Below are 24,521 nucleotides of genomic sequence, written 5' to 3'. Positions count from 1 at the left end.
CCTTGCCTTGATTTACAGTACAGGCCAGCTTTGTTTCTAAATCAATAATTAAACCATTAACTATTTAACCAAATATGGTACGGGGCTATTCTTAAACACGGTTAAACTAAAGCTGTCTATCCTCTCGGGCTGCTTTAATGCAAACGCACTTAGAGCTTTTCTGTATATTCATCAGGCTATTTGTGGGTTGCTGTTAGTGGTTGTGTGGTCGAGGCCCGGGAGGAAATACTGAGAAAAAAGTTTCATCACTGCTTTTTTATTAATGTCACACTTGTGGCCAGCAGACAAGGACCCCCTACTGTTATGGAATGCCTACATACCCACACACACACACACACACACACACACATGGAATAGCACGTGGTGTGTGTGTTCCTTGTGAGCTTGTGGGGAAAGAGGCTATTTCCGCAGTTAACGGGATCTATTGCCACAGGGTCAAAGCCTAAAGTTCACAGATCAAGAGGTCGAGCAGTTGCACCATCTGGCCAACAGAACAAGAAAAATATCTGGGCACACACTCATCCACTACACTTGACTGAGATACTTTGTTGAAAAAGTCCTTAGAAAAGCAAGAGAGTCAAGAGAATGAGGAAGTTGAGTGGAGCAGGCTAGACATGGTCCACTCTCTCTCCTGCTGTTGACTCATTGGTCGAGGCAATGAGGTCAGAAATCTCCCTCTGACTAATACGTCTGGGATCACAGAGCCAAGTATGTTACCTCCTGGGGAGCATGGAGGAGCGCACAAGCATCCAAACCGTGTAATGAATCCCGTGGCCTTTCTTATCACACGGAGGAGGAGCAGGAGGCTATTTGTAGAGACGTAACATGTGGCGATTGTAACCACATGAAGCGGCAGCAGATGTAGCAATGTGCACAGAAGCAGCAGCAGCCGCAACATAAATAGGCTGTCGTCCGCATTAAAAAGTGTAAAATGTTAGATTAGATTTCCTCTTGTACAGATGGGGATTGTGCGGACGGCTTGTCGGTCACGTCAGCGCTGAAATGAACACGTGAGCTCGCTGAAGAGGGATGAAGAAACCCGGCTTTTCATTTGATGCAAGGGCAGGACCATGTGATGGCTGAACTCATTGTTGTCGCCGTCGTCATTGTCGTTATCTGTCAATAATCAGAATGTTTGTCCTTACTGTGATTAATGTTTAAAAGTTTAAAAGTGTATGCAAACATTCTGAGTGAGAGGGAAGTGATGGTGGGAGAGGGAAAGAGGAGGGGCCAGATCCAATCGGAGAAAGAATTCTCTGCTGAGCCTACGAGAAATAAAGGCTAAATTAGATAAAAAAGGCTTTTGTGATCACATGTGCATTGTTATGGGGCAGAGTGGCTCTGGTGTGGAATAGGAAAGTGACTGTCCTGTATGCTAATGCCTATAGATGCCCGGGTGATATCCAAAACCAAAGAGCTTTGAGTCTGTGGGGATAAAGGCTTGGATTCGCCCAAACGTACATATGTTCCGTTGCTTTTATCGGAATTAACGTTCGGCAAACAACTACAACTGAAGTCCTTGGTCTACCGGACAATGAGCGCCCTCACTTTCTCTACAAACCAGCTCAGCACCGCTCAGTGTGTTCTTCTTCTTCTGCCTCTTCTTCTTATCTAGAGCCATTCTGTTTTCTCCATCTGTCTGCAGCAGGGTGGAGTCTTCTCCCGGCTTCCCAGCCTTGGAGAGGACTCGTTAAATGGCTGTTGTTGGACCGAGTAGCTCTTTCCATGACACAAGTGTTTTCAGCACTAGCTGGCTAAAGGAGGGGCAGCTCGGTGCACGTGCAGTGAAGGGCTTGTTTCTGTTGACTTTCCAGTGTGTGTGTGTGTCTTATATCCATGTGTTTCTCTGCCTTTACCAAAACCAAAGAGCATGAAATCTGTGCCAGTACCAGAGTGTGAATCAGGGAGTCGACGTGTGAGAGTCTAATCTAATGGAGCTGGTGTCATTCTGTCAAACTAAACTCTGGAGTTCAGTGCCCCCCCCCCACATACACACACTCAAATAGGCTGTTGAGATAGACCTCCCACATGCGCTCACACACACACACACACACACACACACACACACACACACACCAGGGGCAGACAGTCATGCAAACCAGCGAGCAGCCAGCAATAGCAGTAGCTCTTCTGCTGTGAGCAGACAGACAGGAGAGGGAGGTGGAGAAGGAGCAGTTGCCAAAAACCAACTCCCCCTTTACTCGGGCTGTAATCCCTAACGCTCCACCCCGGGGCTCCGCTGCAGGGCTTTTCCCAGCTTACTGTGGGACCACACCGTCGCCCAGGGCTCTCTCAGGTAGGGGGACCTCCTTCTGAAGAGCTGTTTCTTGTTGTTTCTCTTGATAAGTGTGTGGCTTAATGTTTTATAGTTAGGACATGAAAGTAGACGATGGTCCGGGTCACATTTGGCTTCAGGGCAGGTGATTAGATAGAGCTGCTGAAATAGAGAAAGTCGGCGCAGCTCCTCTTTCACGACTAATGTCTATGTTTGTCAGCATGACTATTGCATTTAAGTCTGTGTGTGTGTGTGTGTGTGTGTATTTCTGTAACTGCCTTTCCCTAAACAAGATACTTGAGCAGTTTAATGAGCTACATAATATAGATGTGTGTGTGTGTGATGATGACTTCATTTGGAGCTTCTTATCTTTAGCAGCAAACCTTTCAGGGTGGTGGCAGTGACAGAAACTCCTTTTCCTACTAAATGATGCACTATGATACAAATTAAAATGATTCACTGATAGAATAGCAGCAGATGTGAATGTTGGTGACCAAGAGCCACCAGGTTTGTTTCCAGAAGTATCCTGACCTCACAGCAGCTACAGGGGGCGCACCATTCCCCTGGCATATTGCCTCAGGCCGACCCAAAGAGACCCTGGCTGTGCCCGGCCTGTGTTCGCCCAACCAGCTCCACTACAGAGCTCCGTATTCACTGAAGCTGGGATGGAGACGTCCTTAAATCGGACAGATAGCTTCTTTGTGCGGCTCCCGTTCCCAGCTGGAGGATCTGATCCGATTTGTGGGAGATACCTCATCATGGGTTACAGGGTTTCATGGGCAATGGGGGAAGAGGAATGATCTGGTTTAGCTTTTTGCTCCATTGAAGTCATTACAGACTGCACAATTCAAATATATTATGATTCAAACGGACAGCTGATTTCCAGTCTTGGCATCTTTGGACAATATTGGTTGAATCAGAGCTCTCTGTGCATAAATAGAGATGGTAAATCCTTGACAGTTGTATTTCTTTTCCATATTATGTCATGATTGCTTAACGTGGTCTGAGGAAGCAGGCATGATGGGAAGTAAAGTGCTGCCCTTTGCTTTAGCTAAGTACATGTACATGGGATTGAAGTTGGAAGGCTGTGACCTAAGTTTAATTTAATGTGCCGCAAAAGTGCAGTGTTGTTTGCATAACCACACAAATGAAACGGTGTGGAAGATGTGAGCGAGCTGAGGATAGAGTTTAAATCGTTTCCTGAAGTTAAAGCCTCGAAGAAAGACCTGAAAGCCTTCATGAGCACGAGCAATACTCAGGAGAGATGAGTGTGTGTGTGTATTTGTGTGGGTGCTCTAACCTTTTCACTGTGATTCTCTGTATATTGGCCTTTTGTTTTGCTTCGCTATTCTCCAGCCAGAGAATTCCTTTAGGCCTCCCTTTACTCAGTGATGCTGATTTTCCAGCGATGACTAAATTCTTCTGATTGGGGCTCCCTCCGTCCTCTGGGCTGAACATGGGGTGTGGCGCCTGTGTGTGTGTGTGTGTGTGTGTGCATGTGCCTTGTGTTCTCTGACTTTACTGTGTCCTGCAGTATTTAAACTGTTCAACCAGTAAATATGCAGTGACCTCTGGTGCCGGTCAGCTTCTCTCTGCTCACAGCCTCTCAGTGTTGCAGCTACTCTCTGATGCACAGCAAGCAAAACAAATTCAAACCTCTTTCTCTCCCGTTCTGCCAGCGTTCCTCAGGTGGCACACATTAGTCCCACTGGCTTGACAGAGTGCGAGGCAGGCTCCTGTGATTTCATAGCTTTTTCCACAGCACATGCCGGAGAACGTGCTCATTTCCTGAAGCTGGTAGAATAGATGGACGCGAGCCAGGGCTGAATTTAAATGCAGCTGTTTTGGCGTTGCCCATGAAATCACCCTCCTCTTCGCTCTCTCTGCTGTTCACACTCCTCTCTTTTATGGGAAATCAGGTGTGTTTTAAAGATTATGACCAACGCATCGCAAGTTAAAGACATATTTGGGTCGTTATAAAGTAGAGCAGCAGTGTGAGCTTATTTTTATTTTGAGCGTTTCCACAAGCTCTTAGGCTCTCTGTCTCTTACATCTACTGTCTCCCTCTGTTCTCATCTGTAGCTCGGCTTCTTTGCTTGATATCTGTAACTACAGATACGAAATGCACTTTAAAGGTCTAACTTTTCCCCAACAACAGGGCTCACAACTGCATTTCATTGTACAACACTTCCTGTTTCATTATAAATAAAGTTGACCCTTGTCCTTCTGCTTCTTCTTCTAGACGTCATTCATACCGAAGGACCTCTGGACGGAAGCCTCTACGCCAAAGTTCGCAAGAAGGAGTCTGTAGAAGGATCGGTGACGGCGAATGGCCTCCCTCCCACGGCTGTTGAACACGCCCTACCTGCAGTGGACCACGCCTTGTCAGTGAGCAGCGACTCTGGGAACTCTACCGCCTCCATCAAAACTGACCGAACTGATGAAGCGGCCGCAGCCCCGCAGGCTTCAGCAGTGAGCCAGACGCATGCTGGTGAGGAGCTACCGTTAGTCCATCACCACGTCCCACCTGTCCAGCAACCCATCAGCCCCCAGGAGAAGCAGGAGCTGGAGCAGCTGCTGAGTGGACTGGAGGGGCCCATGCGCCGACAGGGCTACCTGTCCACTCCAACCTCTGCCGTTGGAGGGATGCTTCACCTGGTTCCTGCCCAGGTTCACGTTAACGGGCACGGGTGCGTCGATCGTGAAACGGACATTTTAGACGACGAACTGCCAACTAGCCAAGAGGGTAACAGCGTAGACAGCCTGGGGACGTTCTCCTCCACAGAGGGCCGGGCCACACCGGCCGACCTCTACTACCAGTCTGAGTCGGTCATCAATGACCAGGATCATGTTCCATATATGGAGCGCAGCATCCCGGAGAAGCCAATGGAAACCGTCCACTCACAGGTCGGCAAATCTGACAAACCCGTCACTTTAACACAGATGGAGTCTTCCCCATCCACGGGTAATTACATCACCACCCACAATGGCCATCTGTACCGCTCCCAGTCATACGGAGCAGACCCAAAGTCAATGCCACCAGCTCCCGCCCGCACCACCAGCAGCAGGGAGGCTGTCCAGCGGGGTCTCAATGTCTGGCAGCGCTTTGGCGTAACCGAGGAGCCGGTCACTGAGGGTGTCACCTTCAGTCCTCCTCCTACAACAGGTCTACCAAGCCACCACAGCCTCCCACAGTTCCCCCACCGCCACAGCGCCTCCCAGCAGGAGATTGAACAATCAATTGAAACCCTCAATCTCCTCATGTTAGATCTGGAACCAGGTCGTCCGCTGGTGTCAAAGTCCCAGAGTGCTCCACTGAGGGAAGAGGGCGTCGTGGTGACCACCCAGCCATCCTTCTCTCAGACCCAAACCAGGCCGTCCTACCAGGCTGATTCTGTCATTCACTTTGCCAGCCCCAAGTCCAGCTTGGCCAGCCACTCCCCACCTGCTCACCTATCACCGGGGGAGCCTAGTACACCGGAACCTGCGTCTGTCCACGGATCTTTGAGTTATACGTCTGAGTCAGCTGGCACCACTCCTAGGTCACAGGCTTCTCCCTCTGTAGCCAGCCAGCTCCAGCTCAAGCCCATCAACATCTACCCTCCCAGCACTCTGTCCTCATCTGGAGAGGTCCCTGAGCCCCAGAGAAGCCCGTCTGCTGCCTCGGCCTCGCCCCAGCCGAGAGAGACTGAGCCAGAAGAAGTCTTCAACGTGGAAGGTCTGGTGGCCCAGCGAGTGGCTGGTAAGCTCCAACATCAACTTCCTCCATCCTAACATCCAAAACCTCTTGATATTATTATTCTATTTACAGCAGAAGGAAACCACAACATTTAGTTTTACATATTGTGGTCAAACAGATGAATTGTTTAACTCTCATTTTACAGGCAGAACATGTCGTCCACTTCCTGGTCTGGGTGTCCTGGCTTTTTTACCTTTTAATAGACGAGGACCTGACGTTCTCTGAGTTCAGGCTCCGTTCTTTTCTGCCATAAAGCCCTTTAAGAGAGCTGAGAGCTTTAAGAGAGAGGAGAGCTTTAAGAGAGAGGAGCGCTTTAAGAGAGAGGAGAGCTTTAAGAGAGCTGAGGGCTTTAAGAGAGCTGAGGGCTTTAAGAGAGAGGAGAGCTTTAAGAGAGCTGAGGGCTTCAAGAGAGCTGAGTCTAGCTGTAGCCTTCGACCAAAGCTTCAGAAGCACCAAACCACGGGTCCATCTGGTTTAATATTTTCCGGACCAATCATGTATCCATTAGTCCAGTGTGCAGCGACTCCACAACACACTCTCCTCACTCAGTAGTCCCTCACTGTGGAGTGTTTACACAGCTTCCCTGGAAAACACTCCTCAGTCACTTATCTCCTGACCTCATCAGTCCCCGTCGTGCAGGCTCAAACAGGAAGTGTTCTCTCCAGCGCAGGAAGTTGACTGTACTTGGATAAACACATTAGACATCCTGCAGAGCAGCAACAAATGGAACAAAAGTCAACACAAAGCCGTGTTCATGCTCCGCCATCAGATAACAAAGAGCAGAAAGAGGCTGAACAACATGACGGCTTCATTTTACTGCCATTTAAAAGCAGACAAATGCTCGCTGTTCGGGGTTGGAAATGGCCTGTAAAGTCTGAGTGAGTGAGTCCTGTCTGCTGATTTATCACTTGCTAACCTGCCTGTTTATCACTTCTTTGTAGACAGGGAATGCAAAGGTGTCAGATTCATGATGTTGAAGGTTTTATTCGTTTATAAGCGAGTGTCCTGAAGTGATAACACGACGCACAGGTTGAGAATATTTCCTGTTGATGCAAATGATTACCAATGTGTTGTTCTTATCATAGGTGGGACCTCATCTTCTATGCACTCGTTTTCTTTTTCCTTATGTCATCATCATCATCATCATCATCCTCCTCCTCATCATCATCATCACCTCCTCTCCTTTCTCTCATCATCCATCTGTTGTACCCAGAATACTCGGCTCGTGTCCGACGTGTCGTCCCCAGCATGACCTCCTCTTCTCAGTCTGAGCACCGTCGTTCTCGCTCCCTCTCCGGTTGGTTCTCCCACCCTGTCTGCTGTCCTCTGTGGTTTTCCCAAGCATTCCCCTCAGCCCCGAGTTCACGTCTGCATCTGCTTTGTCTCTGGAGTGCCGTGGTCTTTGTTTTGCGTGAAACCATTTGTCATTCCTTGTTTTGTTTTTACTCTCTCATCTCCTCTGCACCTGCTCTCTCTCTCTCTCTCTCTCTCTCCGTCTCCCTGTGTTACTCCCATGTGTGATGGGATTTTGTTTCTCTTTCAGCTTCAGGTTTGCAGCAGCATCATCGTCAAACATGTCAAACACTCTCTCTTTGCATACTTTGCATATTCTGTCCTGATTGCTTCCCCTTGTCCTTTTTTGTAGCGTTCTTCCATTTCAAGGTTAGGGAATTGACCCAACTGTGGAGTAGAAAAAAACCCAGTTGAATAATGTTAAAGTTTCACAAGAACGAGACAGGACAAGCACAAAGGACGCTCTGTCCCCTGCCAGGAGAGTGCATGTCACAAGATCCCCTTTGCCAAACTTAGGGAACAATACTAAGGCCAGGATACAGTGGCCTCATTCAAGGCTGCTTTTTTCCCTCCGACTGTTTTGAACATTTACAAAGCCAGACAAAGGACACCGAAGCTAAGAGAGAGACCACAGTCCTAGTTGGATACATCACTAAGGTTGTACTGTATGTGTCCACTGGGATTGATCCACCACAATGCACTCCAGATTGTTGGTTGTAGGGCCCGAGGGTGTTGGGTCTAGTCTGGCCTGCACACCGCAGACAGCAGTATCCTCTGTAGTGATGCAGCACGGTGCTCAGTGTGACGGAGCAGCGCTGGAAACGCGCTGGTTCCAATAAGGTCACGTCTGCCGCCATGGTGACGTCTCTGGACTACAGTTAGTCATCTGAAAACTTGACAGGGCTCGCGTTTTAGGAAGTGAGTAGGAAGAAATGATTCTTATATATGATTCCCACAGCCATCTAAGCTGAGCTCTTGCCAGGAACGCAATCCCTCACTTTCACCTCAGCTAACCTCCCTCAGTTGCAGGTGCACACATCTGGACAGTGTCACAGAACATTTCTCTCCCCTGAAAGCCCACAGGATCACCTTTGAAGTTTTGACCTGTGACATTTTGGGTATTGACCCCACGCTGTTCCACATTCTATCGGGATTCTAAAAAGCTCAGAAATAGGGAAAGAAAAAAAAACAACACACATCATCCTGAAGAATTTCAGGCCATACCAGATGGAAACCATTAGCCGTCGCTGGGGCAACAATGCAGTGTTTGACAGTGGTCCGCAGTAGAGCAGTGCATCATGGGTACATCTGTTTCTGGGTTCCCAGGCTCAGTGTGAAGATGGGTGGGTGGAATATGGGTGTGTTCCTCTCACTACCAACATCTTTCAACCGGGGCTGGAGCTGTATAGAAAGTGAGTCATGTGTCAGCGGTGTAAGGTTTGTGCCTTTGATTCACAGACAGAATGAGAAACAATATGAAGACCTGGGAGAGACTCGGGGTCAAATTCCATCACGGAATTTATCATCTCTAATTTTTCCCACTTGTCTCTGTTGTATTCTTCAGTCTTTCTCCTGTTACCTCTCATCTCGTTCCAAAGCAAAGGGCAGCCAGGCGTCGTAGTATTTCATGTTGGCAGTGCCACTCTTGGCCAGCGTTTGATGCTCTGCTACCTCAACCCAGCGATCAATGCCAGCACATGTATATTATCTCCAAACTCTGAAGTCAAATCCAGATTTCTTTCACTGCTTCTATACAAAACATCTCAACTGAAACGACCTCATAGGACCTCCTCAGCTTCACCCAGAGGGCGTTAGATGACTGAGATACAGGTTTCAACCAGCAGATCTGTAGCAATGAGAGTAACTGTGTATAACGTCTGTATTTACAGGGTCGGCGTGTTTTTGGATTGTGTATGTGTATGTGGATTTCTGTTGTTATGTTCAGGATGTTGTCTCTATTCATGTGTTTGTGAGCAGATATATTTGTGCATCAATGTTTCCATGTGACCTAATAGGCCTCTAACCCTTTATTAACCCTGTATGTGCTCTGGTCTGCATGTTAAATATGTCAGAACCACAGCCGAGCGCTTGGCAGTGTTTGAATGCACAACCTGGGCTGAATAAAGAGCACAGCAGCTTCACCGCCCGAGCAGGAGGACAACGCCGAACTGACCCATGCCTCATGTGTCCCTGTTAGGTGTCCAGGCCCAGGCGTTGTCTCTGGACAAGCCTGCCACTCTCCCCCGCCGTCGCACCACCAGTGATGGACAATACCAGAACGGTCCAGACGACGTTTCCTCTCCTGAAGGCCCGCTGCGCTCTCCCATTCGCTGCGTCTCTCCAGAGTTCGTCAACGCCATAGCGATGAACCCCGGAGGGCGACCTAAGGAGGTAAAGAAGCGCCGTTATGATCCGCACCATTTAACCAGGAGAGATATCGTGAATACATCAGTGGAAATGCAATGACGTCATCATCAGTAGTGCCTTTCATATCCTTTTTCTCGATGTATGTCTGCTCCTCTTTAACGTCTCCCCCCTTTGCAGAGAAACATGCACAGCTACCGGGAAGCCTTCGAGGAGATGGAGGGAGGCCCCATCAGCCCCACACCCTTAGTTGGTGGTGAGAAGTTCCCCCAAACCCCTGCATTCCCCGTCTCACCGCAAACCCCTTACTTCAACCTGTGTAAGTGTCCCCTCAGGCTGACAGAGGGCGCTGTGGAGCTCAGGCACACGCCGATATCCAATACGCTTAATTTATTAGACTGATTTCTAACTGAAGGTTTTGTTGCCATTCTTGAGATTATTTCTGTGATTTGTGCTCTCAGTCAGTTTGACAGGTTACCACGGGAACACATTATCAAGACTGACAGGTTATTCCAAACATCTCAAAGGGCATATTTTCTCTTTATTCACCGTTCCCTGGCACGTGTTAGCGAGCCTTTTGAAACGCCATCCAGATGTCTCTGTGGGCCAATATTTAGATTTCATTTTTTTTACTCCTCTGTCATAAAATAACTCATCATCTGAAGTGATTTAGGTCACATGAGCTGTAGAGCAACACCATCTGTTTGAGCGATACGTTCACAGAAATGTTGGCAAATCTGTGACCTGTAGGAGCTCAAAGACAGAAAGGCTTTCATTGTCGTGCGACTCTAAGAAAAGCCTTCTTTAACATCGACTTAAAACGAGGAAATCCTACAGTTGCCTCATAGCGTTTTCACTCATGCAGTCACTTTTACATTTCTAATGGATTCGACAATCCTCCACATTTACTGCAGATGTTAGTGAGTGGGAAGTTGTGGTGTTCTGGCCTCGTGTTGGCCCATCAAAATACCTGAGCGACTACGTCTCACACAGAATAAGTCCCACTTTACTCACAAGAACGCCTCCAGCCATCATTCACTGGGAAAAAGAGTCTGAGAAAGGGAGAGAGGAGACGGACAAAAGGCTGCGATTGATCCCAGCGTCTTACTGGGATCAATATGTCCATAATAACTCTGATGTCTCAAAGTCAAACCGGTGCCTGCTCGTCTCCATCACTCCTTCCTGTCCCTGATGGAACTGGTTTGAAGAAGAAGGAAAATGTGATGGAACGTCACGTGGAGTCGTAGTTTGTTTATGAAGTGCATCAAACAGGAAAGACAGACAGCATGACGTCGTCTCAGAGAGTGAGACGGACAGACAGAGCATCCCCTCCCCCCCCTCCCCGTCCCTCTCTCAGGCTTCACCACTCTAAAACAAGAGCGGCGTATTAGGTAACGTGCCGTTTGCCAAGCCTACCGATGACCTCACCCAGCCCTCTTGCCTATCTCCCCCAGGGCACACCCATAAAAGTTAGAGTCATAAAAACACACGCCATATTTTTAACACCCACTCAGTGACCTATCACCCCCCCCTCCTCCCCTCAGAGTGGAACACTGCACACACGCTCACACTGAGCAGCAACATTTTCCAGGTAAACAGACGGAGCGAGCTGAATGGTCTTTGTCTCAGGCAGGGCAGAGATTGTTTTGTGTTTTCTGAAGGTCCACAGATGCTGGGCAGCTTTGTGCTCTCAGGTTATCTGGTGTCACAGCTGGATTCACTCAAACCGGTCTTGCATTCGGCAAAACTTGTTAAAATCTGTGCGTGGTCAGCCGGATCCATGCACAGAACACCAAATTCCCTCCACTTAGCGCCCCCTGGTGAGTGCTGCGCTCCTGAACTTGCACTCTGTTATCCTCTGAGCCGGCTCAGACGTGGAGCCTCTGGGTCGCAAGTACAAAGAATTGTTTTGGATTCTTTGGTAAGTGGAGGATGCACGTCTCTCTCTACTGGAGTTCCACCGCCCCAGCGTCAGCCATGGTGACCCCCCCCCCTGTCCCACTGTCCCCGTGACCCCGTCCCATCACCATCACAACCCTGCACTGCTTTGGAGAGCCTGAGAGCCACAGGAGAGCAGCAGCAAAAGGCACACAACATCACTTTCAAATTCATGCAGTTCCTCGTGCACACACACACACACACACACACACACACACACACACACACACACACACACACACACACACACACACACACACACACACACACACACACACGGCTGCTGCTCTCTGTGTTCTTGTTGTCATCTGTGTTTGGGTTCCTGTTGCTGCCTTGCTTCACTGCCTTGCCCTCCCTCCCCCTCAGCAGCCTTAATCACAGAGCCATTATGCCTTTTGTCCTTTAATAATCACTCTGGAAGAATCTGTTTGTTATCATGAGAGGTGCTTTTGTTCCTGTAGCCCTTCATGTTTGTGCCGGAGGGAAAAACAAGGAGACGATGCGTTCAGGGGCATCATTATAATAATACTTACAAACTGTATAATTAGTTACTGTAGTAATAATAAATATGATTAAGGTGACAGCAGATTCTGTGTTAGAGTCAAAGGTAGTTCATTTAAAGGAACACACTCTCAGTTTGGATTGATTGACATGCACTTCCTTTCACTGATCAACAAGGAAGTTAAGTTTAAGTTTGCAGAGATGTTTACAAACTCACGGATTTGAAAGAGTATCAGCATAAAGAACCTAAAGATCCCCTTCCCTTCCCTCAGGTTTAGGCTCAGCTTCAGTGTTTGACCCCTCACCTGTGGTTGTGTTGATAGTGGAGTTGTGTGATGTCACAGTTTGTCACGTTGTGTTTGGTCACGTGCATGTGTTGCTCCTCCATCAGAGCATGAGGCATGGATGTACACACACACCTGTGTGGATCTGTTGTTCCTGTGTGTTACGGTGTCTTGACAGCTCTTTATAAGCTCTCATATAAGAGGTCTAATGGAATAAAAGTACCCAAGAAATTGAAAATATTTGATTGATTTGATTTGATTTTAAGCAGAGAGCAGGTAGCAGCTGTCAAGACGGCTCTCATACGTGTGGTTGTGTGTGTGTGTGAGTGTGTGTGATGCCATCTGCTGATAGTCGTCCCTCTCTCTTCTCCAGGTCGCTCCCCTCCTGGTCTGGCTAAGACTCCTCTGTCAGCTCTGGGTTTGAAGCCCCACAACCCAGCAGAGATCCTCCTCAATCAAACCGGCTCAGGTTGGTCCAAACATCACACACACTGCTGTCCACACACTCTCTACATACATGAGTCCTTAAACTCAAAGAGAACAGCCGACAACACCTACAGTATAACTCAAACTAAGCTCTCCCTTGACCTTAAACTGCGTGGGTCTCGTGCACACTGACCTCAGGTGAGCCTCTGAGCCTCTGAGCCTTTGAGCCGTTGTGCAGAGCAGGAAGTTCCTCTCTTTGCTTTCCATCCTCCTGCTCTGTTCTTCATGCTCCTCTTGTCTGGATTTTCTCCATCGATGCTGCACAGATGATGAAAGCAGCGACGACGAGGAAGGTAAGAGTGCTGCTGCGACGGCAGATCATTGTCAACATCGTCATCAGCAGAGATCTTCCTCACTGCTCTCATTTATAATCCACCTTCCTCTCATCTGTGGCCTCAGCACTCAAACTCACCATCTCATTGAGTCCTGAGATGATGAAGTCGCTCGGTTGTCGCATCTCCAGTGTCTGAACTTGTTTTCATTCATGGGCTGTAGTTCATTGACCCACAATTCTTGTAGAACTCTAGGTCATCATTTCGTCCTCCATCATCATCAAACAACCAGATTTCACCCTTCCCCACTATTTACTGCAGTTTGATGGCAACAATAAGATCAAATATCAGCAAAAATGCAGTTGGAGCAATTTGTAATAACGCAGAATATAAAGGGACAGTATTGGCTCATGTTGTAGCTTCTCTCTCTCTCTCTCTCTCCCTCCCTCTCTCTCTCTCTGCAGCACCGCGGAGTTACGTGGAGTCTGTCGCCAGGTCGGCCGCAGCAGGCGGAGAGGCGCCGTCGTCACCCCGGAGCCTCAGCCCTCCAGGAGAGCCTGCGGTCCAGCAGAGGAGCCCCAGTCCCTCGTCCAGCACCCTGAACCCGCCTCTGTCCAGCAGCAGCCCCATCCAGAGCTCCCAGGAGTGAGTCCACTCAAACACTACATTTCAGAGACCTTGTGAATAATTGTGTGGATCAATAGAATAAATTACTGGAAAGCCTTCATCACCATTCTGAGGACCAACATAGTAACTTCTACCGTTTCTCTTCCAGTGATCACTCTCTAGTAGAGAGCAACCTAAGCACTCCGTCCCAGCCCACTACTGATTCTGGCTTCCGCTCCCCGGCCACAGAGAGCCTCTACCCCACTCCCACCCCCACCTACCAAGCCCTCAACACTCCCTCTGCCTTCTACCTGGATTCCCTCTCTCCAGCCTCTTCCTACCTTGGCTCGGCTCCTCCCGCTCCTCTCCCCTCTCATTCCCCCGTCACCATGATGAGCAGCTACGTGACCTCAGAGCCCAGCCCGCCCTCCTCTGAACCCTCTCACCTCACGCTCAGCCACACGAGTCCCCAAACGCAGCACTGGACAAACCTCCCCGGCTCCAGTTACAGCCCCGTCCTTCAGCAGTCCTCAGGTGTGATCCAGGACGGCCCCATGATGGCCCAGCACACGTCGCCAGTTAATGGCTTTGATGTGGGGGTGCCAGGTCTCAACGGAAGCCCCATCCTCGGCCGGCACCTGTCTCAGGGAGTTCTGAGCAGCCCGGTGCTCAGCAGACAGACCTCGCTGGGACAGGGCTCTCAGAGAAGTCCGGTCCTCAGCAGACAGGCGTCCCTGGGCCAGCCCCTGCAGAGCAGCCCCATGCTCAGCCGCCAGCCGTCGATCACACACCAGGGCAGCCCCGTGTTGGGCCATCACCCATCTATAGCGCAGATGTCACAGAGAAGTCCCAGTCTGGATCGTCACCCCATGCACAGCGGCTACACCACCCCGGACGAGAGGCACGGCAACCTGTCACGTCAAAGCAGCTCCTCTGGCTACCAGGGACCGCCCACCCCCTCCTTCCCCATCTCGCCCACCTGCTACCAGGAAGGCGCCATGGCCGGGATGGGCGTCGGGTTTCGCCAGGAGAGCCCGGCCCCCGGTTTCCAGCCCCAGCTTCCTGAGAAGAGGCGCATGTCGAGCGGGGACAGGCCCAACGGAGCCATGTCCTACGGCACGCTGAACGGGAAGGTGATGTCACCTCTGTCAGGCGGAGGAGGAAGTAACCCCAGCTACTTCCACACCCTCTCTGACTTCTCCAGGTTCAACATGCCAGGTGAGGATTTACTCCAGCCGCTCCGGAGCTCTGGTCTTGGCTCAGTTTGATGTATTAAGATGAGTCTGTCTTGTCTCTGTTACAGATGGAAGTCCTGAGAGCCGGCTGAATGTCAAGTTTGTTCAAGACACGTCCAAGTTCTGGTACAAGCCGGACATATCCAGAGATCAAGGTCAGTCAAAGCAGACTACAGGTCAAGGGTTGTATGTTGGGATGGAGAGATTGAGTTTAGGTTCTGATGTTAGTTGAATGTCACACACACACACACACATATCAGCCTGAGGATGCATGGAGGTGAGATTTCCAAGTTTTTATGATCCTGGTCACAGAGATTGTAAGATAGATAGTCGAGCCCTAATGTGTAGAATGGACATATGGAGTGGACCTACAGACCAGGATATATGGAACACGTGGAGAAGCCTCTCAAAGCTCTTCCTCACATGTTCTCCTCTGCCTCTGAGAGTTTTACGATGACGTTTTACGCTGAAAGGAGACGTATTTGTCTTTGGGATTGCTGTCCTGCAGTGACGTCCCGGTGGCCTCTCACATCAGCCCAGACCCCTGTGTGTCTCTGTACACACACACACACACACTCACACACACACACACACAAACAGAAACACACAGGCATGCAGTCTTTACCTATGTGAGGTTGTAGATGCTGGCTGTCCCATCTGGTTCAGATTATGGGTCGTATTTGATTATATCATGTTAAACATAAACACATGCTCAACTGCAATGACATCACACACACCTACGCACGCGCACACACACACACACACACGCACACAGGGTTTACACGCAGTGCCACACAGTCCCAGAGGGAAAGCCGCTACATGTGTAGAGAATTAAGGAACATCTGCACGTGTTGCTCCTCTCATTCATCTTCCCTCCTTCAGCTGTCACATGGAAACAAACAGGCATTGATCTGGGTGTCATAGCAACCAGACCTAAAGCTCTTTTCCCTCAGAACGTTGGAAGAAGCTGCGATGAAATGCAGCATGACCATACATTTTTAAACTGAGGGTCAAGACTCGTAAAAAGCTTGCAAACCCGTCTCCTGCGGGAGTGTGTGTGTGTGTGTGTGCGCGTGCAGAAATGGACCCTGCGCTGAGGTCATCGGGTCCAAAGCTGCAGGAGCCTTAAAGAAACGCTGCCCAGATTTAAAGCTGTATTATTCCTGCGGCCTTTTTCTGTTTTATTGCTCCAATTTTCTTCAGTTTCACCTTTTCTCCTTTAAAGTCACATATCTTAGCTGGCCAGGTTGGGGTCAGCACAGTGACCCCTCACACTGCGCCCCAGATTACCTCCTATAGACGCCTTCACACACCAATGACCGCCGTCTAAAGCTGATATGAAGGAACTGTGATGTTTAAACTTTAACTGAAGCTCTTCTGCTTTCCAGCCATCGGCCTGCTGAGGGAAAGAGAACCTGGGGCCTTCGTCATCCGGGACAGTCACTCGTTCAGGGGCGCCTATGGCTTGGCTATGAAAGTGGCGTCTCCCCCGCCGACAGCGCATCAGAATAAAAAAGGTACAGATGGTTTCAATGCAGCAGAAGCAGGTTTAGAGATGTGTTTGTTTGTTTGGTCAGGATGGAGACAGACTCACTAAATACTTGATCCCCTCGTAGAAACAGACGAGGTGAGGTGATGTCTGCAGGTTGATCGCGTGCATCATCGCCCTAAATCTCATCGTCTGGCTTTGTTTGCAGGTGACATCAGCAACGAGCTGGTGAGGCACTTCCTGATCGAGAGCAGCCCCAAAGGAGTGAAGCTGAAGGGCTGTCCCAACGAGCCCTACTTCGGTCAGTCAAGGCCTGCTGCTGCTTCCCTCACACACACACACACACACACACACACACACACACACACACATACACACACACGCGCACACACTGGCAGCTTAGTAGGCGATTGAAAAGTCAAACATGTTTCCAAACCGGAGTGCTGCTGGTTGCTGTTCCCTCCTCATCTTCATCCCTCTCCTCGTTCCAGGATGTCTAATCCTGCTGTAATTATGGTGTTGAGTGAAGTAATCCAACTCAAGTTTCTCCTTACTAATTACACTACAGGGCTGCATTGCTTGTTTGTGTGCATTTGTGTGTGTGTGAGCTTAGTACACACACACATAAACTGCTCCGTCAGCTCTTCTTAATCTGTCCTCATTCATACCTCTTCCTTGTGAGTCGCTGTGCCACCTTGTTTTTGTTTTACACTCCCCCAAACCTGTCTGACCCTGTGATGTAATGGTCCATATCATAGTGGACATCACTTTAAAGCCACGGTCAGGATCTCATTATAGAGCAGTCTGTATACATTACATCACAAAGCCAATCACGTTTCCCTCCCAGGTAAGGTTGCCAGTTTCTCATCTTGCCTCTCCAGCGTTTCCTCCTGACCTCAGTTCGCTGCGATCACAGGAATTTCCCAACAAAACAAAGCTGCACTGACATTTTAATATGACTCAAGCACATCTAACCTCCTGCTGGAACAAGTCGAGCTCTCTTCACTCACACTGTTGGAGCCCCGGGATAACAGGAGCTCCCTCTCTGATATGCTCTTATATTCTCTAATCACATGAATCAGACTCAGTGAGTGTATTAGGACGGATATGTGCTTGTTTCTGACGGTGTGTGTGTGTGCGCTTCTCTCTGACAGGTTGTCTCTCTGCCCTGGTCTACCAACATGCGATCACACCACTGGCTCTGCCCTGCAAACTGCTCATCCCTACCACAGGTCTGTGCATCAGTGAGTGTGTGTGTGACATAGAGCTTGTGTTTGTGTTGCTTCTAAATGTGTTTCCCTCATTCCATAGCTTAGTATAGTCACTTCCTGGATGGTTCTTCCTTATTGGCTCCAGACTTTTGCACGCTTTCAATGAGACAGTACCTAAACACAGATATCTGGCCCTCTAAGCATCGCGGCTAAACCGTTTCTCTCTCTCTCTCTCTTGCAGATCTCATCGAGGAGACACTAGAGGTCACACCCACAAATCCACTTGCTGATCAGCTGAAACAAGGAGCAGGTAAAACATCACTGCAGTCTTTATTTCCAGTCTTTATTTAGAGATTAAAAGCAGTTGGAGCTGTGAGTTTACTGCACGTGACGGTTACACACCTGCCATACACACACACGGACATGATTGACAGTACATGATGTCTTCTGAATGCTCTTCTTCACTCATCCTGATAACGTGCCGTCCTTGTTATCCCAGTGCAGAGGCCGGCTGCTGACACACATGGTAAACACTGTACAATGTTACTTGGAAAGCTATTTCTGGAATGTGCATCCCATACGCTTGAGAGTGTGTGTGTGTATGAGCGTGGGCTCTCACACACACACAGACAGAGTAATGGCCTCCTGAAACAGATTTGTCTTACTTGTATCCTCCTAACACGTCCGTCCAGGCTTGTGTCCATAACAGGCAGAATGTTTTGTGTGGAATGATTTGGATGGAATTTGCCTCTGGAATTTGCTTTGAACCCTAAAGCATGAGTTATAAGTAGAGTCCAACATTTCTGCATGAACAGGTTGCTGCCGATGCGTTTCCATTGCATTTGGGGACAAAATGAAACAAAGGAATGATGTTTGTTCCCTCTGTATGTCCGCTCACACGTCCATGTCCACGTCTTTGTGTTTCTGACGGGGACATCTGCTCTCTCCCCAGCCTGCAACGTGCTCTACATCAACTCAGTGGAGATGGAGTCTCTGACGGGCCCTCAGGCTGTAGCTAAGGCCATCTCTGAGACACTGGCTGCCTCCTCTCAACCCACCGCCACCATTGTGCACTTCAAGGTGTCTTCACAAGGCATCACGCTGACCGACAACCAGAGGAAGTAAGTCTGCGTCGTGCATTCCAGGCCTTCAGTCGTGTTGGGAGATCCTGCTGGAGACATTCTTCACAATCCTGCATCATAAGCGTCACTAAATGGTTTTCTATGCTAGTTGTGACATCAGAATGAATAGTTTCTTTGTTGTGTAACCTCCATGCTCCTCTATTTCTTTTCTAGGGTCTTCTTCCGACGTCACTACCCTAGCAACACTGTCACGTTCTGCGATATCGACCCTCAGGACAGAAAGTGAGTGTTTGCAAACAAACACTGAAACAAAACAAGTGAAAATCCCATCCGTGGTTTGTGTTTGCTTGATTAGATGCAGTTGTTAAATCAGAGTTCAAGACTTGTTCAGTGTGTGTGTGTGCGCTGCATCTGCGTGACACAGTTAGCTCATCTTGATCACACACTACGCCGATGACACACACTTATACTTTGGAAAATAAAGTCAACTGAAAGCAGGTGTGCTCACATATCACACATGTTACACACTTATAAGACACAAACAGGGAACCAGAAGACACTTTAGTCGATCTCACTCCTGCTGTTCACTCACTGTTATCAGCATGTGTGTACGATTGACCTGTATTCTATTGTTTAACGTTTAACTATGTTTTACAGGTGGAACAAGCCGGAGGGAGGCACAGCCAAGTAAGTTCACGTCTTCTGTTTAATAATCTGGATTTGTAGTTTCACATTTTGCTCTTAAACCTCAGATATTCCCCATAATTAAGCATCAGACCTCTTTAATGATGTATGAGTATCAGATCAGCACATTTATCTATCAACCCTTCATCCCTGCAGGTTGTTTGGATTTGTGGCTCGAAAGCAGGGAAGCACAACGGACAACATCAGCCACCTCTTCGCTGAGATGGACCCCAGCCAGCCCGCCAACGCCATCGTCAACTTCGTCCTGAAGATGATTTCCTCTCAGAAACGATGAGGGCTGTCAGCGAACCCTGGCACTTTTTCTTATTTTGAATCCCTTTGGTTATTTTCTCTCCTTTTAACCAACAGACACTTTCTTGTTTTGGACAATTCAGCATTTCATTTCACGTGTCACCTTATTTTTCCTACTCCTTCACGTTTAAGCAAGCATGTGTGTGTATGGGTGTGTGTGTGAGAGAGAAAATGTGAGCGAGTGTGTGGCGTATGTGTTTGCGGCACGCATGCATGTGCTTTTCTTCTTGGACGGACTCCAGAATGGACCAGAGGAAGTGCAGAATGGGGTGTGGCTGTGTGTGACAATGGGACGGGAGGCCGTTTGGCTCCCTGGCAGGGTAACACGTGAGGAGGAAGAGGAAGAGGAGGAGGAAGAAGACGTGTGAGCAGATGTGTTTTGTTTTATTTGTATTTTTTTTTAAAGAAGAAGTCAAGTTGTGCGATGTTAGAGGTGGATTGTAAATCTGTCAGGCTTTTCGACTGGTAAACCAAAGATTTAAAACATAAAGAGTAGTCAGGGCGTGTATAGTGTGTGTGCCACTGTCCGAGGGTCGAAGTGTTCTTTTGTAAAACAAATATGGCTGCTTAATCGAAACAAACTGTTTTCTTTCTGTATGTACTGATACTGTAGGTCAACTTCACTCTTAGAAATGTGCACCTTTGCCATTTTGCAAATAATGTTTCTGTCATTAGGGCGACTGGCGAGGTCATGTGTAAATATCCTAGAATGCTTTGTGAGTAGGACTGTGCTAGATAACGTTTGGTGCCTGACTTTCTTTTGTAATGCAGAGCTTTTTTTAAGAAAAAAGAAACTTCAAAAAACCATCCCAGCTGTGTTTCACACGCAAACAGCCAAACTCCCGTAGATCCTTCATGTTCAGTGTGTGTGTGTGTTAGTGCTGCTGGAGATGTTCAACTCTAAAGCGCAGCTAAAGTCAAACAGCTAAACGTGACTTTTATTTGTGCGTAACCGTTGCAACATCCATGTAGACAGAGAGCTGCGACTCTTAAGATCCCTGACGTCAGCGAGCTCACTTCGGTTTTTGTCAGCCGAGCGATGAGTAGACAGGAGGAGTCCACTGCTCTTCTCTGTTCAGTTAGCGCAGCACATAGCCGCCGCCGCACTGTTTCACTCCATGTATGAGCAGAATGTTCAGGTCGTGCTCTTTAGGTCTCCGTGTGTTCAAAGCTCTGCGTTTCAGCCGGCCAAAACTGTTAACACCCACCCTACCCAAAAGTAAGCTATTCATATAAATACACATATATAGATATATATTATATATAACTTCCAAAAAAAGTGACTTAAGATATTTATTTTTATGCTTTGTTGCTCTGTGTTATCTTGTATACTTGTGTTCTATAGCGTACATGTATACGTCAGGATGAAACGAGAAGAAACGGCTCTTTAGTTTGGCTGAAGTCACGACATTGAAGTGTGTTGAAATCTACATTATAAGGTGTAAAGTGTGTGTATCACTGTTTTGTTTTTGAATGTTTTTTCCACAACATTACTTATGTTAACATTTTTTTTATCGTAGCGTAGTGAATCTGCTTCTTGGGGAGGCTTTGTGTAAGAGTGAGAAGACTTTGAATGAAAGATTGTTACAGAAATCCCAGTTATCCTACATGAGTTGTCCAAGCTTAGCACTTAAGATGTTTTTAAGTATTATCAATGTTTCCCCCGCCCCGTGTCCAAACAGAAGATGTAGACCGGCTTCACGTTTGTTCCATGCGTGCAGGCAGATGTATTTTTCCTTCAGTCGCATCTCATCCAGCGCCACACGGAGGTCCTGCTCCTCTCTGCTGCCCTCCGGTGGTCAATCACGACATTACAAATAAGTTATTTTATTGTGATGCAGTGTTTTAGCTGTGATTATGGCTTAAGGGTTAAAAGTTTGAACTGAAATCATTGAATCGTGGTCTGGAGATTCAGCTTAATGCACCGGGGTCGGCTGACAGCATGACGGGAACCTACAGGAACTCAAATCTCACTTAATCATGAATGAAAACAGCACTTAAAGGGCTTTTATATTCCACTAGACTGCCCCATTATTTATTAGCAACAACCTGCATGTTGAAGACGAGCTGTGTTACGTCATGTCTGCAGACTAATGTGTACGCGGCCTCGTCAGGTCTCACTCCGAGCAGACGCAAAGCTAAACAACAAAAAAAACAAAACTTCAGGTTTTTAAGACCTGGTGGGGGCTCTGTGGGGTCTGTGAGGTCTATGGGGACTCTGTGGGGGGTCTGTGGGCTCTGTGGGGGGTCTGTAGGGACTCTCTGGGCTTCTCTGCGTCTCCACTGGGCTTATGTGATGAGAGAATCTACATTTTGCTTGTTGAAAAGAGGATTTCCTCTGTTGCAAACTGAATGTTAGCCATATTTCGTTTTTGCCAAGGTGGAAACTCCGGTGGCTTCTGCCCACTCTGGACTATAGAATGTGTGTGTGAATGAGCTACTATGCCTGTACAGAGCTTTGTCCTTTTTTTTGGTTTGATTCATTGTATGGCTTTTACTATTTCTGATGGAACAAAACACATTAAAAGGCAGTACAAATCAAAAATGACCACAAGTACAAGCATCATTGAAGTTTCTTTCTCTGACTCAGCTTGTTAACTTCCTCGCCCGGACAAAATCACAAACACAATCTAAATGGAGCTTCAGCACCTCGTGAGCATCAATGCTGCAAGAAAACAACCAAAGATTCACAAGACGTTCTCTTGTGAAGATACATCAGGTAAGCTTGGTCAGATGTTTATCATATATGAGCCTGTGCACATGATCAACACACTCTTTCATAGCATAGACAGCACACAGGTGAGTTGTAGCGTTCATTGAGTTGGCGCGGTGCCTGCGTCTACATCAACAGGTCAGTCAGTCTCACTGCTCGCCCCTTGTGTGTACAGGCCAACAGACTCCACTGCTTTATCAATGTGACCAAATGAGATGATCTCTGATAGTAGATTCATCTCAGCTTTAACATTGTCACAGTAATAGCATCTTCTTGTAGCCCACAGCTTCGGCAGCACCAGGAAGTTTGCTCACTAAGTGGTTATAAAAGTGTTAAAAAATACTACTGAGATCAACACCAACCAAACCAAACGAATGAGTTATCTCTATGTCAACCTGCAGGACAGAAACAGACGATGACCTCACAGAACAACAACAACAACAACGCGTGGCTCCAGTGTGACTTTGACAGGGATGTTGAGACTGCGGTCACTAGAGGGCGCCATCGGCCTGTGAAAGATGAAGGAGCTTCATTGGGCTCCTGCACTTTGAGCCTCACAGACACCTCAGAGGAGACAGGCAGGTATGGGATCACATTTTATATCACTTATTTTGTGATTGTTTACCCCCAAACCTGACTGAGTTTTGTAAATTGACTAAAGTAAAGTTATTAATCTGTTGCATGCCCACACACCAATGAGTTCCCTATCAAGCCCAAGGACTCTGGGCATGAAAAACGGCCTAAAAACACAAAGCATGCCAATTAAAACGTGGAACAAATCCCAGGAGCTGAAGTTGAAAGAGATTCCCTCTCCTTGAACGACTAGACACAGAAAACAAACAATGCAACAATTGATTCTTCCACAATCTCTGTCTCTAAAATATGAAAGTCATATTGTTGTTAAAGCTTCTCTAATTACTTAAAGGCCAGATTTCAGTGTAGAACACATAAGAAAATAAGTTCACTTGAAATGTCTGTGAGTTGAACAACACACAGCACAAAGTTTGGCCTCAACACACACTCACTATATTTACATGCACTCAATATCAGGCCAGCTAAGTTTACATGCCTGAATAAATCAATTTAGAGCTTCCATCATCGAGGTCTGTCGCCTGCAGGAAGCAAACTTCCAGTCATGCAGGTTTCGATTGCACTGCAGTGTAAACATGACTTCATTCTTGCCTTTCATCAAACATGGAACCGACTCCAGATAGTGACAAACCACAAACCACAAGCATGACTTCTGCTCTCTTATTGACACTGTAATCAATGTTACAAACAGCTGGGCCCCGAGCCTGAGGGACCCTGACACTCTGAGCCGGTCCATCTTCACAAACAAACCTGCAGGAGGGTTTGATTTACAGAAACGTCACTTCAAAACACAACACACTCACCTGAGCTCACACTCGCACAAAACAAACAGTGCAGCCCTGCCAAACGTGAATGACTTTGACTGCTTCAACCGCACACACACACACACACACACACACACACACACGCACACACGCACACACTCACTTAGACACCTCGACTTGGATCACACTCCTCACCTCTCAGTACACAACATGGAGACAACACAGGCCTCACTGTGCCCACTGCCAACCGCAAATACTTCAGAGACGTAAAGGCCGAGCGTGTTGAAGGCCTCAAGTTAATGGGCCGACATGTGTCCAACAAGACCACAGACCACCGGCAGAAGAGCCCTCTGGACATCTCCTCCATAGACACACACACGCACACGCACACACACACACACACACACACACACACACACACACACACAAAATGTATGTTGCCCCTTCATATAGTTTCCAAGTTGTTGTAAAAGCTTTTTTGTCATATATTGATTGTATCAGGTTTTTGTCTTTTTGCACTTTACACTTCTTTGAAACAGAAATGCTCTTTTTTTTAAGTGCTTCAAGTCTGATTTTCTGATTTAAGAGGGAACTGCGTAAGAATTAATTGTGGACTTGCACAAATGACAAAATCTGGAGTGAAACGTTGTGTTGGAGCTGCAGTATCACGTTCGGCCACTTG

General features: G+C 47.9%; 1 protein-coding gene across 8 annotated transcripts in view; it reads left to right on the top strand.

Moving 5' to 3' along the window:
- Positions 1 to 22,316, top strand: part of tns1b (tensin 1b) — a 123,020-nt gene extending 100,704 nt beyond the window's left edge. For 5 of the 8 annotated variants that reach the window (XM_076160493.1, XM_076160492.1, XM_076160496.1 and 2 more), the window contains 16 exons: positions 4,518 to 6,017; positions 9,505 to 9,698; positions 9,852 to 9,990; positions 12,768 to 12,863; positions 13,617 to 13,797; positions 13,928 to 14,976; positions 15,062 to 15,148; positions 16,382 to 16,510; positions 16,691 to 16,783; positions 17,637 to 17,714; positions 17,935 to 18,003; positions 18,193 to 18,219; positions 18,646 to 18,814; positions 18,989 to 19,057; positions 19,433 to 19,462; positions 19,616 to 22,316. In XM_076160493.1, the coding sequence (XP_076016608.1) occupies positions 4,518 to 6,017; positions 9,505 to 9,698; positions 9,852 to 9,990; positions 12,768 to 12,863; positions 13,617 to 13,797; positions 13,928 to 14,976; positions 15,062 to 15,148; positions 16,382 to 16,510; positions 16,691 to 16,783; positions 17,637 to 17,714; positions 17,935 to 18,003; positions 18,193 to 18,219; positions 18,646 to 18,814; positions 18,989 to 19,057; positions 19,433 to 19,462; positions 19,616 to 19,754 (4,049 nt within the window). In that variant the 3' untranslated portion in view covers positions 19,755 to 22,316. The remainder of the gene's footprint in view (positions 1 to 4,517; positions 6,018 to 9,504; positions 9,699 to 9,851; positions 9,991 to 12,767; positions 12,864 to 13,616; positions 13,798 to 13,927; positions 14,977 to 15,061; positions 15,149 to 16,381; positions 16,511 to 16,690; positions 16,784 to 17,636; positions 17,715 to 17,934; positions 18,004 to 18,192; positions 18,220 to 18,645; positions 18,815 to 18,988; positions 19,058 to 19,432; positions 19,463 to 19,615) is intronic. The other 3 variants (XM_076160499.1, XM_076160494.1, XM_076160495.1) reach the window with 2 other exon arrangements.
- Positions 22,317 to 24,521: the final 2,205 nt, after the last annotated feature.

Source organism: Genypterus blacodes, unplaced genomic scaffold (assembly GCF_046128005.1).
Source record: "Genypterus blacodes isolate CSIRO-AG114 ecotype Tasmania unplaced genomic scaffold, CSIRO-AGI_Gbla_v1 ptg000106l_1, whole genome shotgun sequence".
Lineage (NCBI taxonomy): Eukaryota > Metazoa > Chordata > Actinopteri > Ophidiiformes > Ophidiidae > Genypterus > Genypterus blacodes.
This window is presented reverse-complemented; position numbering and strand designations above follow the sequence as displayed.